Consider the following 16,571-nt stretch of genomic DNA (forward strand, 5'->3'; position numbering starts at 1 on the left):
TTTATTTTTGTTTTTGTTTTTTGTTTTTTTTTAATGCGGTATGCGGGCCTCTCACTGTTGTGGCCTCTCCCATTGCGGAGCATAGGCTCCGGACGCTCAGGCTCAGTGGCCATGGCTCACGGGCCCAGCCGCTCCACGGCATGTGGGATCTTCCCAGACTGGGGCATGAACCTGTGTCCCCTGCATTGGCAGGCGGACTCTCAACCACTGCGCCACCAGGGAAGCCCTGTTTATTTTTGTTTTTATTTTCATTACCCTAGGACAGCAGTCCCAACCTTTTTGACACCAGGGTCCGGTTTCATGGAAGACAGATTTTCTATGGACCAGGGCAGTGGGGATGGTTTTGGGATGATTCAAGTGCATTACATTAATTTGCACTATATTTCTATTATTATTACATTGTAATATATAATGAAATAATTACACAGCTCACCATAATGCAGAATCAGTGGGAGCCCTGAGCTTGTTTTCACTTGCCACTCACTGACAGGGTTTTGATATGAGTCTGCAAGCAGTTGATTTGTTATGGTCTCCATGCAGTCAAACCCCTCTGCTAACGATAATCTGTATTTGCAGCCATTCCCCAGTGCTAGCATCACTGCCTCAGCTCCACCTCAGATCATCAAGCATTAGGTTTTCATAAGGAGCGTGCAGTCTAGATCCCACACATGCGCAGTTCACAGTAGGGTTCACGCTCCTATGAGAATCTAATGCTGCAGCTGATCTGACAGGAGGCGGAGCTCAGGCGGTAATGTGAGCAATGGGGAGTAGCCGTAAATACAGATGAAGCTTCGCTCACTCACCCGACGCTCACCTCCTGCTGTGTGGCCTGGTTCCTAATAAGCCATGGACTGTCCGGGGGTTGGGGACCCCTGCTCTAGGATGTGGATCAAAAAAGATATTGCTGCGATTTATGTCAAAGAGTGTTCTGCCTATGTTTTCCTCTAAGAGTTCTATAGTGTCCAGCCTTACATTTAGATCTTTGATCCATTTTGAGTTTATTTTTTTGTATGGTGTTAGAGAATATTCTAATCTCATTCTTTTATGTGTAGCTGTCTAGTTTTCCCAGCATGACTTATTGAAGAGACTGTCTTTCCTCCATTGTATATTCTTGCCTCCTTTGTTGTAGATTAATTGACCATTGGTGTGTGAGTTTATTTCTGGACTTTCTGTCCTATTCCATTGATTCGTATTTCTGTTTTTGTGCCAGTACCACACTTTTTTGATTACTGTAGCTTTATAGTATTGTCTGAAGCCAGGGAGTCGGATTCCTCCAGCTCCATTTTTCTTTCTCAGGATAGCTTTGGTTATTCGGGGTCTTTTGTGCCTCCATATAAATTTAAAAATTTTTTGTTCTAGTTCTGTGGAAAATGCCATTGGTAATTTGATAGGGATTGTACTGAATCTGTAGATTACCTTGGGTAGTATAGTTATTTTGACAATATTGGTTCTTCCAATCTAACTTTGATCTTATATGAATTTACCAAAAGGGTTTGAGGAGATTAAGTTACAGAGGAGGGCTGACATAAAGAAGACAGATACAGGTGATAATTGTTTGTACATGGTAACCTCTGCTGGTTTGTTAACTTTTTCTCTTGAAGGATGAGGCAATCACACGTCCTACAGCTATTGAAACAGTGAGAAATGTATTAAAAATTTTGAACTTGGTTAGTGATTAGGCTTAAAATACACTCCCTAGCTCCCCGACCTCCTTTAAATATCAGCATCATTACCTTGAATATGTTCTTTGATGACAGCTGCCTTGGACAGGGACGTTTGAGGCACTTGGAGGCCACAGAGGCAATCACCTACTTAACATGCACTAGTCAGCCTTTGTGAAACATCACCCCTGATGCTGGTTGCTTATCTTTTATGGAACAGTTTGCAAATCCTAATTGTTTTAAACTGGCTCTGAGGAAAAGAGGCTTGAGAATCAATAAATTACAGCTCTCATACATACAAATGTGCATCATTATAATGAAGACAGTCTGATGGCTCTTTAGGTCAAATAAAAAAAGAGGTGGACTTGAGTTTGTAAAGACTCAATGCAAGTTCTCTTATTAAAGGTTTGAAATTACAGGGCTGAATGCAGTTTTCCTCTCTTGCAGTGTTCAGGTTTGCATATGGGCATTTGTTTTTGATGGATAGATCCTCAGTGGGAGAGAATTGATGAAGGGTTCATTACTTGCTCTGGTGGCCGTATGTCTTTGTTATAAGGTTCATTAAGGCAGAAACAACAATATTTATGCCTTTAAATACTGATATGTTGGGAGCAGCTAAATAAACTATTGTAAGAATTGTACCATCTGTTTTCAGACGCAGAGCTTTCTCTAAGTCTCTGGAGACTTTCACCCAAGGTCACCCATCTTAGTCCTCTCCAGAGTCTTGGAAGAAGCTCAGCATCTGAAAAGCAGACAACGTAAATAGTACTGCTTTCCCATCAGTGGTAAATTTTGTTGTACCAGTAGGTGGTAGTAAGCTGCAGAGAGTATTTACTGCTTCTTCTCCCGTTAAAGGAAATGCCTTTCTCACATTTAACCAGGATTTAGGTGATTCAGTTTCTTTAAATTGTTCTTTAAGAGTTCGTTAATCATTCTTCAAATTTAACAGTTCTTTTCTTTTGTCAACAAACATCATGCTGAAATTTCTTATGGTAATAAGAATGAATTTCTAATCCAACTGAACTTTTTTCTTTTAACTCTTTAAATATAATGATGAAGATTTTTCTTGAGCATACTAGGTGTTTTTCTACTAGTCTTAATAATTTTTCTTTGGAATTCAAATTGTAGTAGTGATTAAATATCATTCATGAACCACTTTAAATTTGTTTTCCAAAGCAGAATTTGATTGCATAAGCCATGCCAGTACACATTAATATATTTTCACATAGTCCTTCAATTTTTAAGTTCATTCCAGTATTTAGGATGTTTAAGAGAATCATTTTTTGAATCTAATGACTGTCATTCAACAAAATTGCAAAGAAAGAATCATACTTAATTTAAAAAAACTCATTCTTTTAGCTCACAAACTCATGATAAATGGTTTCTTTGGCCAGCCAGTACTCTTCAGTATGAAACATTAGAGATTGGCATTGAAATCCTAATTCTTTAGCTCATCAGTTGGTGAGAACTGGTGACATGATAGATGTTAGGGGACTAGGAAGAATGGTCAGGTAAGTTGCCAGGAAGGAAAAGGAAACAGCTGCTGGGAAAAAGGGGTTTCTGAATATATAGCTTTTATTTATTTAAACACATTTTCCAGGTTGCCAACTTGTTATTAATCTGCTATCTCTGAAGGGGATCTTTATATTTGTTTTTCTTTCTTTTAACTATATATTATATTTTTCTTTCTGATTATTCAATCGTTGTAGACAATTCAGGAAAGATAGGAACATTTAAAAAATAGAAATCGGCTGTAAACTCTACATGGTAAATATATATACTTTTATTTTCTTCCCCTTTTGTCATCATCCCTTTTCCTGCTCCTCTAAATTGGCATATGGGTAATTTGTATTCACATACAGACATCATATAATGTTTATTACAAAATTGGGATTCATACTTTTATCCCTTGCATTGCTGTTTAATGTCTCCAGAAACAGGGTTTTAATGTCTGTGTACTGTTCTATTACCTGTATGTACTGTGTTTTAACCATTCTCTTATAATTTGAAATATAAGTTGTTTTTATTTTCCCTGTATTATCACTTCTCAGTAAATATCCTTATATATAAATTTCTGTATGTATTTCAGATGATTTTGTTAGGGGAAATTTTGGAAGTGTAGTTGGTAGGTTAAATGTACAAACTGCTGATATAACAGACAATTTATATCAACTTACACATATCCAGTAGGAGAGGTTAGGAGTGTTCCTTCCCCTACAACCTGGCTAACATAGACATAATTATTTAAAGGAAAACAAGTTAATGGGCTAGAAAAGCATCTCAATGATAATTTACATTTCTCAGGTTATTAGATAGAACATTTTTGCATGGCCATGCATATTTGTTGTTCTATGTTACTGCTCAGTATGCTTTTATCAACATGGAATGAGTCTAATACTTTGGGTACGATTTCACTGGGGGAAGATTTTCAGAGGCCTGAAAATCTTATTTTCATTAATGCCACTGATATTAGAATAAACAGTACTTTTTTAAAACTAATTTTTTACTTGTAGTATAAAATAGTACATTCTTAATTGTCAGTGAAGAGTGTATAATTGACGCTTACTGTTTTGTGCTTCTCTTCTTAGTTATCTTAAGGGGCTCTTGGGAACTATCTTCACGGGCCAACTCTAGTGGCCACTCCTTTCTCATTTGTTTCTCTTTTCCTCCATCAACTCCATGTCTGGGAAGTGGAGGTGTTGGCTGACTGGCATCTTTTGGTAAGATTGGGCCTCTGCCACCATATCTGCCTTCTGCTTTGTGACATTTAGGATCAGGTACTCTCTCTGTTACCTATGAGAGGCGTGTTTGACCTTTTGAATTGTCAGTAATAGTTTTAGAAAGTGCTAAGTTTTTATCAACAATGAAATATTAATCTAATATCTATTTTTTATTATAATCAGATTCTTTAATGTCTTTAAAGTCCTTCAACCCTTATGACACGTAATTGAAGTCCTTTCATATGCTATAAAAGTGAATGTTTCATAAGCTATTAAAAAAAAACCATGCAAAATTCTCAGATATATCTCACCTTAAAATCTTGATATTTCTACAGGAGTTCCATCAGATACAGGAGTTTGAACATCTTTTATTGCTCAAAGTACTTGAAATTAAAAGCTGAAGACTTTGTGAAATAGTGAAATTCATGCTGGAAAGTGTGATTTTTTTCTTATTAAAAGTATGTAATCCTTAATAGGGGTGAGAGGTTTTTTTTTTTTTTAATGTGACAATTACAAATAATTTAGTTAATGCTGTTAATTTTGTGTGATGCTGCTAAGATTTTCTGTTTTAAATTCACGTATTCCTTGTCTTTACTTCTTAATATTTATCAACTGATTATAATGTGTTTTCCATTAAGAAAGACTGCAAGGTACATATACCTGTGGTAAAAGTATAGAAGTGTGGTGTGGAAAGTTAAACACAAAATCATTCTGGTAGTTATCCTAGGGGAGGTGGGGCAGGAGTAGTACTGGGTGGAGGGTAGTGTGAGAGGGTACTGAGACTTTATTTATAGTGTTCTAAATATTTTATTAAAAATATTAGAAGCACATGTGTCAGAATGGGAAATAACAATATTAAGAATATATTCTTAAAAATAATAGGGAAATAAGGTGATAGAAATAGAATAAAGAAGACAGAAATAGAAAAGGATAATAATAACATTCTAGGTAGTAGATACATGCATCCTTGTTATATTAGTCTCTGTACTATTTTATATTTTAAATATTTTCCCAAATTTTTAAAAATAACCATAAAATTTTCAGTTATCACTGTTTGTAGTCAAATTGAAACTCAGACTCTCTGCTCATTAGATGAGTCTGATACACCATTTATAGCCATTGAAGTTGTGTGTAGATACCTGATTATTATTAAAAGTTTGGTACTCAAAAAAATCAGGTTGTCTCATAGATGGTTATCTTGTTTCCTGCTCTCACCAGTAGCCATTATAGTTAACATCTGGTTTTCAATGTTACCTTTTTATTCTGCATGGTGGTATCCTAACTCCAATTTAGTTTCCAGAATTTTGACTTATTAAAATGAAACTCATTATACTTTTAGATACAAAATTTTGACAGCTCCAGGCATAATTATTATTTTCCATTATACAAGAAGTAGAAGGAACAAGAAATAAAAACCCCTTTACTCTAAGGCCAATGGTTTGATTTGTTTTCAAGGCTCTTTATTATATGCAGCATAGATAGGTCACTTAGTTTTTTTCCTGGTGCCTAATACAGATTTCATATTGCTACTTGATTCCCAGCCTCCCTCATTTTGATATTTTTATGCTTAAATGAAATGAGAGGGGGTTGAAGAGGCTGTGGACAACATGTGAGCCATGGCCTGCTGCTGCCTTTAATGATTTTTACTAACTGTTAAGAATGTTCGTAAGTAGTGTTTAGGAGACAGCAGAGCAAAGTAGAATGAAGAGAATACCGAAGGTGGAGAAGCCTGGCTGAATCCTGGGTCTGCATCCTTGGTCTGCTACTTAAAATCATTATATGGTGTTGGACTTGTTACTTAACAGCTCCCCCTCAGCATCCTCAATAGATTAGGGGTTAACTGCCCATTTTAATAAGTTATTATGAGAATTAAGTTGGATTGTCTGTGTGAGCATCTATATAGTACTTAGCATTGTAGCAGGCTCTCAGAAAATGTTGATTTTTCCTGTTTTCACTAATGGAAAATGTTGGAAAGTACATTTAAATAGAGCAAATGATTTTAGGTCATGTGGCATACATAGGTTTATGGGTGTGCTCACATGAGTGTGCACAGGTGTGCAAAGACACACACACACACACCCATGATTTCCTAAGTAGAAAGGTGAACTTTACATTTAAGATTTCTTCTTAAGTTTATTCTTTTGGATTTAAACATTTGTGATCCTGCAAAATTGTAGCCAAACAATTGCTTCAGGCCTGTTTCTTATTCATGTTTTCTGACGTTAGAGAGCTACATCGTGGGCACTGTACCTTTGTACTTCTAGGCAGGGAAAGGGGGCGAGAACCAGAGAAGAGACGTGAGGAAGGAAGTTGAGAGGCCTGGGCAGAAGAGAGGCTCGAGTGTGACAGGTGTTTGCTAGCCCTTGCTCAGCCAGTTCAAAGACGTTGGATGTTCCGTTGATTCTTTTCCTGGTGCTACAAGGACAGACTATTTCACTTTGAAAAACCTAAACTCACAGCAAGCTTCCTTGCTTATCTTTTTATTTAGTTTTATTTTATTTAATATTTTAAAAACATGACTACTTTCATTAAATGCTCGAGAATCTATACATATTTAGCAAATTTCCTTTATCTTGGCTTTAGATGTATGGTCATGTACTTCCCAGATGCATTCAGAATAAAGATCCAGAAATTTCAGAATATTCTTGATTATTAAAGAGAGGTTTCATCATACTGTATTTAAAAGGCCAGAAAACTGGCCATATAGATTTTAGGACGATTATAACAATTAATGTTAAAATGAAGATTATGTTAACCTTCTATTAAGCAGAAAATGAAATTATTGGAATACTCAAACTTTCACTTTTGATAATTGAATTTTCTCTAATGCTTCTTTGTTACAAATATATTTCATTTCTTCAATTTCTATAAAAGGTATTCTGAAACTTTTGAGATCATCTTGCGTGAAATAATTTTCTTTTGCATTAGATTGAAAATCGAGGTAAGGATGGGCGGAAAGCATATTTAGAGACTTTTCTACTGATGAGATTATATTCAGGATGTTTGGCCTTCTGTTTTGGTGGAGATGTTGGAGATTCCATCTTCTCACACACTTGTTATTGTAGAGTTTGTACCTCTGTTACTGCATTTTTTAAATTCTACTATATTTTAAATTAAGGTGTATGAGAGTGTTCACTGTACAGTGAATGGAATTCTTTTATTTTAGGTCATTTTGTGTGTGTTGTATTTTTGTTTAAAGATACACATGTTCTCATAGCTTAGTAGAATGGACATCAGACTAGGGCTTCCCTGGCGGTGCAGTGGTTAAGAATCCACCTGCCTATGAAGGGGACATGGGTTCAAGGGAAGATCCCACATGCCGTGGAGCGACTAAGCCCGCGCTCCACAACTACTGAGCCTGTGCTCTAGAGCCCGTGAGCCACAACCACTAAGCCTGTGCACCACAGCTACTGAAGCCTATGCACCTAGAGCCCATGCTCTGCAACAAGAGAAGCCACCGCAATGAGAAGCCTGCACACCGCAACAAAGAGTAGGTCCAGCTCGCTGCAACTAGAGAAAGCCTGTGCGCGGCAACAAAGACCCAATGCAGCCAAAAATATAAAATAAATAAATTAAAGAAAAAAGAATGGACATCAGACTAATATTGAGACCTGCAGGTTCTAGCCTTAGAGAATATCTGTGTTTTTTTTTTTCCTTCATTGTAGAGATACCAATCTATGTGTCTCATATACCTTACAGTGTTGTTGATAGAGTTATGTGAGATACTGTATGTGAAAGAGCTTATAAAATTTAGGAGCATTGCACAAAACTAAGTGATTATTATTTGGAGTTGTAAATGTCTGAGGAATTGCTCATAAACCAGAAAAAACAAAGGAGGGAGAATTACATGTGGAAGTGACTTGTGTTTTCAAGCTATGTGTTAGTAATTATGATATGGCAAAGGGCTAATGTAATAAATCCTTTAAAAGATCAAAAAGTAAATAGTTTAATTAATCTCTTATTTCTGTGCTCTTTACCATTTGATTGACCTTGACCTGGATTTATTTTTAAGGATTTTTGCACCTCAATGGCAGGATCCTCCAATGATTCAGACCATTTCCGCTCTCGTGACCGATTGGGTCGACGGGCTGCCAGTTCAATACACAGGAAAACTCGAAATCGTCCTACTGTGGATGTCACTGAGAAGGTCAACACTATAACAAGTACTTTACAGGTTAGTTTGGCAATGGTTGCATGTAATAGATTTTAACTAGGTTGAGCTAAGAAATGGTTTCGGTCAGTGTGTTCATTTTTTATGCCACGGTAACAAATTTGCACAAAACTAATGTCTAAAAAACCCAGAAATTTATTTTCTTACAGTTCTGTAGGTCAGAATCTGACCCTGGTTTCATTGGACTAAAAGCAGGATGTCAGTAGGGCTGTATTCCTTTTTGGAGGCCCTAGGGAAATATCTGTTCCTTTTCCAGCTTCTAGAGGCTGCCGACATTCCTTGTTTTGTAGCTCCTTCCTTCCTCTTCAAAGCCAGGAAGGGTGGGTTGAGTACTTCTTACATCATATCACTCTGACTACTCTTCTGCTTTCCTCTTCCACTTTTAAGGATGCTTGTGATTGAGTCCACCCAGTAATCCAGGATAATCTCCTCATCTCAAGGTTCTTAACTTAATCATAGCTGCAAAATCCCTTTTGCCATATAAGGAAACATATACATAGGTTCGAGGGATGAGGACTTGGACATCTTTGGGGGCATTATTCTGCCTGACACAGTCAGTAAAGATATATTTGAAATATATGATAGGTTGTGGAAATGTTTTGGGATAAGGCAGTATTTCCAAATAAAATACTGTGGGAGTGAAACCAATAGGAATTATTACCATAGTTTAGCTTCTTGTGGACATTTGCCTTTAGAGAAGTTGTTCATATTTTGGGTAGGTAAATTATTCATGGATGAATGATACTGAGATGCCATTTGTATTTAGAGGCTAATTTTTGACAGTGTTTGGAAGTTTGAGTGGCAGCAGTTTACATTCCCTCCATAGGAAAGGGCTTTGGAAAAGAGGTGGAGGAAGGACAAAAAGAAAACTCAGACTTTTTTTTCCTACCCTTTAATCTCTTACTTACGTTTTGCCTGGATAAACATGGATTTTGGCTTTCAATTGCTTTGGGTTAGTATGCTTAGATAAGAAGAGGCTAGTTTCTGGTGGAGAAACCATAATTTGATTTAAAACTCAGGAGCCTTTTTCTTTCTAAACTTATTTAAATTAACATAATATTGGATTTTTGCAGTACAAATTCTTCTACTTTCCCACTACTGAAACATTAGTAAGTATATATTTTTGAAAGAAATGCCTCCATTCACCTCTCAGGTGAAACCTAGCATATTTAGGTGGAAACCATTTTTATTGTAATTACAAACAAATTTTATAGCTAAAAGTTAAAGGATTCTTTGTTTTCTTTTCTCTTAATGGATTTCTTGAGGTAAAGTAATAACTGAAATAACATTGATCCTAATGATTTGCTTGTCGTGAACACAATCGACTAGATTTTTCTCAGGATTTCTCTTCTATAAAGAGGGTCTGAATTAGTTGAGGTGCACAAATTGACGATGAGGATTCTTTTCCAATTTATGGTTTTGTTGCCAACTTATTATGGAAACTTGGATAAGGATTGAAATTTTGTGCTTCAGATTTCACACAAGTAAATTGCAGATGGATTTGAGTTTCTCTGTCAGTGCTGTTAATAAGATTTATTTGATATTTATGAAGTATATTGATACCCAACTTAATTATTATATAAATTGTACCTTTTGCAAACGGGTGACCCAGCTGTTTGATATGCTGCTAAGATTGATTGGGGAAAACATTGTTTGGAGCAATTAATAAAGTCCACTTTCTTTCTTTAGGACACCAGTCGGAACCTGCGGCAAGTCGACCAGATGCTTGGACAGTATCGAGAATATAGTAATGGACAGGCAGGGGCTATAGAACACGTAAGAATGTTTGCATATGTTTGCATTTTCTCTTACCCACCTTTTTGGAAATTTAGTTGTTGAGGAGTATGGATGTGAGATAAAGGACTTAACCACTGTGAATAGCTTTAGCTTTTCAACTGCTTTATTATTTTATAGTTTAAATTTAGCTTGTCAGATGGCTTGCCAGCTAGTTTATGTAGATTAGATTCTATTGAATTTGAAAGCTTTGCTTTTTTTTTTTTTGGCTGCACCACATGGCTTGTGCGATTTTAGTTCCCTGACTAGAGATTGAACTCCGGGCCCTCGGCAGTGAGAGCGTGGAGTCCTAACCACTGGACCACCAGGGAATTCCCTAAAATGAATATTTTTTTTATTAATATTTTGCTAATTCTGTCTCTTATTTCCTTTTGGAATTTGCTAACTCATCTTCTGTAAATTCTTAGAAAACCAATTAAATTTATTCCTTCATGTTTCTAATTATGAGTATACACTCTAATAAGATTAATATTACATGTGTGCTGTAATGATAGTTTTATGTATATCTGTGCTGTACTGAGTTGTCACATAAGTCCCAAGTTTAATTGATTATTTGTTATTTTCTTTTTACAAAACAGAAGTATAGTCATCATTTGCTTGTAATTGGAAGCTAATTGCTTGAGCACAGGGAACATATTTTCTCTCATAAGGGTTTTTTACTACTTTCATTTAGAAAATAAACTTGGACTTTCTTGTATCTACCAAATTTTTATGATTTATGGTATATTTGCAGATGGGGCCATAGATTTTATATATTTGGGTAGCTCATGAAATGTTTTAGATTTAACTACCTTATTAATAATGGGAGTGAATTCTTTGCTCTTTAATTTATTAGTAAAAAATTAAAACCATTATTAACTAGTAGCAGAGAAAAACCTACTTTGTCAGGTTGAATATTAGACGAATTTCCCTTGAATTGAGCAATTGGGAAATAAAACTATGTATTAAGTGAAACTTCTGTACAGGTAAGCTTTTAAAACACAGAATGTGTTCTCCTAGAATTGGTAGGCCTAGAATTGAATAATGCTGAGCTCTGGGGGAGTAGTTTTATACATGGGAAGTAGATAAGCTCAACAGGTATTTCTTTCCCATCTGAGTTGTAAGTACCTAGACTGCAAAGCCACTCATTTAAAATAGGACACAGGAAAATAAGATTCTTTCCTTTTACTTTAGGCTGTTCCTTGTCTGGTCTAGAGTCTTCCCCTTAGCTTCCTCAAATTCTTGTTCTGTTAAAGTAGTTGTCTCTCAGTGATTTCTGCTCCCGGCATGCCAGAGGGGGATGTCACTCATTGCCTTATATTACACTCCCTCGATAGAGCAATGATTTCCACCCTACCACCTGTAAGTAACCTGGGGGGCACCTGCTGTAATCTATGGGAAGATGTGCAACTCAGAAAGAGTATTTCTCACAACAAGTGAATCTGATGGGCTGCTCAGTGAAAATTGCTTTCTTAGCATTAAAATACTTACTGTTACGAAATATAGCAGTAAAATGGGCATACCTAAAAATGAGTGTATGTAATGTGCCAACTATCATGTGATTTATCTGAATCTTTCTATTTGTATTCTTTAAGTCCTCTAAGTACATGATAGTATTATCCTCTATTTAAAAAATTTTAATTATTGTGTGTTCTGTCTAGGGAGGGACCCTGGAGAGTGATTTGTTTGTTTCTTTCTTTTTGAGACTGTGCTCCAGCTCATGCAAGTTCTCTTGTTGTAGAACCTGCTATTTTTTTTCAACAGCCTGTAATAGGCTAATCCACTTTCAAATTATTATTATTATAATTATTATTTTATTGAGGTATAGCTAATTTACAATGTGTTAGTTTCTGGTGTACAGCAAAGTGATTCAGTTACACACACATGCATATATATTTTAATATTCTTTTCCATTATGGTTTATTATAGGATATTGAATATAGTTCCCTGGGCTATAGAGTAGGACCCTGTTTATCTACTTTATATATAATAGTTTGTATCTGCTAATCTCAAATTCCTAATTAATCCCTCACCCACCCCCTTTCCCCTTTGGTAACCATAGTTTTCTATGTCTGTGAGTCTGTTTTGTAAATAAGTTCATTTGTATCATCTTTTAGTTTCCACATATAAGTGATATCATATGATATTTGTCTTCCTCTTTCTGACTTACTTCACTTAGTATTATAATCTCTAGGTTCATCCAATGTTGCTGCAAATGGCGTTATTTCATTTTTTATGGCTGAGTAGTATTCCATTATATATATGTATATACCGCATCTTCTTTATCCATTCATCTGTTGATGGACATTTAGGTTGCTTCCATGTCTTGGCTATTGTAAGTACTGCTGCTATGAACATTGGGGTGCATGCATCTTTTTGAATTAGAGTTTTTTCTGGATACATGCCCAGGAGTGGGATTGCTGGATCTTATGGCAATTCTATTTTTAGTTTTTTAAGGAACATCCATACCTTTTTCCATAGTGCTGCACCAGTTTACTTTCCCACCAACAGTGTAGGAGTGTTCCTTTTTCTTCACACCCTCATTAGCGTTTATTATTTGCAGACTTTTTAATGATGGCCATTCTGACTGGTGTGAGGTGATACCGCACTGCGATTTGATTTTCATCTCTCTAATAATTAGTAATGTTGAGCATCTTTTCATATGCCTACTGGCCATCTGTATGTCTTCTTTGGAGAAATGTCTATTTAGGTCTTCTGCCCATTTTTTGATTGGATTTTTTTTTGTTGTTGTTGTTATTGAGTTGTATGAGCTGTTTGTTTATTTTGGAAATTAATCCTTTGTCGCATTGTTTGCAAATATTTTCTCCCATTCTGTAGGTTGTCTTTTCATTTTGTTTATGGTTTCCTTTGCTGTGCAAAAGCTTATAAATTTGATTATGTCCCATTTGTTTCTTTTTGCCTTTATTTCTATTGCCATGGGAGACTGACCTAAGAAAACATTGCTATGATTTATTTTGGAGAATGTTTTGTCTATGTTCTCTTCTAGGAGTTTTATGGTGTCATGTCTTATATTTAAGTCTTTAAGCCATTTTGAGTTTATTTTTGTGTATGGTGTGAGGGAATGTTCTAACTTCATTGATTTACATGTGACTTTCCAGCTTTCCCAACACCACTTGCTGAAGAGACTGTCTTTTCTCCATCATGTATTCTTGCCTCCTTTGTTGTAGATTAATTGACCATCGGTATGTGCGTTTATTTCTGAGCTCTCTATCCTGTTCCATTGATCTATATGTCTGTTTTTGTGCCAATACCATGCTGTTTGGATTACTGTAGCTTTTTGTAGTATTGTCTGAAGTTTGGGAGGGTCATGCCTCTAGCTTTGTTCTTTTTCCTCAGGATAGCTTTGGCAATTCTGCATCTTTTATGGTTCCATATAAATTTTAGGATTATTTGTTGCAGTTCTGTGAAAAATGTCATGGGTATTTTGATGGGGTTTGCATTAAATCTGTAGATTGCTTTGGGCTGTATTACCATTTTAACTATATTAATTCTTCCAATCTAAGAGCGTAGGATATCTTTCCATTTCTTTGAGTCATCTTCAATTTCTTTTATCAATGTTTTATAGTTCTCAGCATATAAGTCTTTCAAAACCTCTTTGGTCAGGTTTATTCCTAAGTACTTTTTCTTGTTTTTGGATGCAGTTTTAAAAGGGATTGTTAGGGATTGTTTGTTTACATGCCTTTTCTGATATTTCATTGTTAGTGCAAAGAAATGCAACAGATTTCTGTATGCTAACCTTGTATCCTGCTACCTTGCTGAATTCGTTTATCAGTTCTAGTAGTTTTTGTGTTGAGTCTTTAGGATTTTCTGTATATAGTATCATGTCATCTGCATATAATGACAATTTTACCTCTTCCCTTCCAATTTGGATACCTTTTATTTCTTTTTCTTGTCTGGCTGCTGTGGCTAGGACTTCCAATACTATGTTGAATAGGAGTGGTGAGAGGGCATCCTTGTTGTGTTCCAGATTTTAGTGGGAAGGCTTTCAGCTTTTCGCCATTGAGTATTATGTTGGCTGTGGGTTTATCATAAATAGCTTTCATTATTATGAGATATGTTCCCCCTATACCCACTTTGGTAAGAGTTTTTATCATGAATGGATATTGAATTTTAATATCATTTAATATTTTAAAATGGTTAATCCATTTTAATCAGTGTTCAACTGTTAAAAAAATTTCTCCATGTTAAATATCCATTGTCTAATTGAAATTAGCATTTCTCTTTTAAAATATAAGACATTTCCTAGGAAATGGGATCAGCCATTCTGCTCCAGAGAAGACAAGAACTTTTATTATTTTTATTTATTTATTTAAAATTTTTCTGAATTTTATTTTAGTATTTTATACAGCAGGTTCTTATTAGTCATCAGCTTTATACACATCAGTATATGCATGTCAATCCCAACCACCCAATTCATCACACGACTACCCCCACCCCCCACGGCTTTCCCCCCTTGGTGTCCATACGTTTGTTCTCTACATCTTTGTCTCAATTTCTGCCCTGAAAACTGGTTCATCTGCACCATTTTTCTAGGTTCCACATATATGCATTAATATACGATATTTGTTCTTTTCTTTCTGACTGACTTCACTCTATGACAGTCTCTAGATCCATACATGTCTCAACAAATGACCCAATTTCATTCCTTTTTATGGCTGAGTAATATTCCATTGTATATATGTACCACATCATCTTTATCCATTCGTCTGTTGATGGGCATTTAGGTTGCTTCCATGACCTGGCTATTGTAGATAGTGCTGCAGTGAACATTGGGATGCATGTGTCTTTTTGAATTGTGGTTTTCTCTGGGTATATGCCCAGTAGTGGGATTGCTGGATCATATGGTAATTCTATTTTAGGATTTTAAGGAACCTCCATACTGTTCTCTATAGTGGCTGTATCAGTTTACATTCCCACCAACAGTGCAAGAGGGTCCCCTTTTCTCCACAACCTCTCCAGCATTTGTTGTTTGTAGATTTTCTGATGAAGCCCATTCTAACTGTTGTGAGGTGATACCTAATTGTCGTTTTGATTTGCATTTCTCTAATAATTAGTGATGTTGAGCAGCTTTTCATGTGCTTCTTGGCCATCTGTATTTCTTCTTTGGAGAAATGTCTATTTAGGTCTTCTGCCCATTTTTGGATTGGGTTGTTTGTTTTTTTAATATTGAGCTGCATGAGCTGTTTATATATTTTGGAGATTAATCCTTTGTCTGTTGATTCATTTGCAAATATTTTCTCCCATTCTGAGGGTTGTCTTTTCGTCTTGTTTATGGTTTCCTTTGCTGTGCAGAAGCTTTGAAGTTTCATTAGGTCCCATTTGTTTATTTTTGTTTTTATTTCCATTACTCTAGGAGGTGGATCAAAAAAGATCTTGCTGTGATTTATGTCAAAGAGTTTTCTTCCTCTGTTTTCCTCCAAGAGTTTTATAGTGTCCGGTCTTACATTTAGGTCTCGAATCCATTTTGAGTTTATTTTTGTGTATGGTGTTAGGGAGTGTTCTAATTTCATTCTTTTACATGTAGCTGTCCAGTTTTCCCAGCACCACTTGTTGAAGAGGCTGTCTTTTCTCCATTGTATATCCTTGCCTCCTTTGTCATAGATTAGTTGACCTTAGGTGCGTGGGTTTACCTCTGGGCTTTTTATCTTGTTCCATTGATCTATGCTTCTGTTTTTGTGCCAGTACCATATTGTCTTGATTACTGTAGCTTTGTAGTATAGTCTGAAGTCAGGGAGTCTGATTCCTCCGGCTCTGTTTTTTCCATCAAGACTGCTTTGGCTATTCGGGGTCTTTTGTGTCTCCATACAAATTTTAAGATTTTTTGTTCTAGTTCCATAAAAAATGCCATTGGTAATTTGATAGGGATTACATTGAATCTGTAGATTGCTTTGGGTAGTATAGTCATTTTCACAATATTGATTCTTCCAATCCAAGAACATAATATATCTCTCCATCTGCTTGTATCAACTTTAATTTCTTTCATCAGTGCCTTATAGTTATCTGCATACAGGTCTTTTGTCTCCTTACTAGGTTTATTCCTAGGTATTTTATTCTTCTTGTTGCAGTGGTAAATGGGAGTGTTTCCTTAATTTCTCTTTCAGATTTTTCATCATTAGTGTTTAGGAATGCAAGAGATTTCTGTGCATTAATTTTGTATCCTGCAACTTTACCAGATTCATTGATTAGCTCTAGTAGTTTTCTGGTGGCATCTTTAGGATTCTCTAT

At 35.8% G+C, this 16,571-nt stretch overlaps 1 protein-coding gene across 3 annotated transcripts in view; it reads left to right on the top strand.

Moving 5' to 3' along the window:
* Positions 1-16,571, top strand: part of CEP128 (centrosomal protein 128) — a 448,858-nt gene that overhangs the window by 12,433 nt on the left and 419,854 nt on the right. For all 3 annotated transcript variants that reach the window (XM_060097969.1, XM_060097967.1, XM_060097968.1), the window contains 2 exons: positions 8,394-8,555; positions 10,242-10,328. In XM_060097969.1, the coding sequence (XP_059953952.1) occupies positions 8,409-8,555; positions 10,242-10,328 (234 nt within the window). In that variant the 5' untranslated portion in view covers positions 8,394-8,408. The remainder of the gene's footprint in view (positions 1-8,393; positions 8,556-10,241; positions 10,329-16,571) is intronic.

This window comes from Mesoplodon densirostris, chromosome 4 (genome assembly GCF_025265405.1).
Source record: "Mesoplodon densirostris isolate mMesDen1 chromosome 4, mMesDen1 primary haplotype, whole genome shotgun sequence".
Classification (NCBI taxonomy): Eukaryota; Metazoa; Chordata; class Mammalia; order Artiodactyla; family Ziphiidae; genus Mesoplodon; species Mesoplodon densirostris.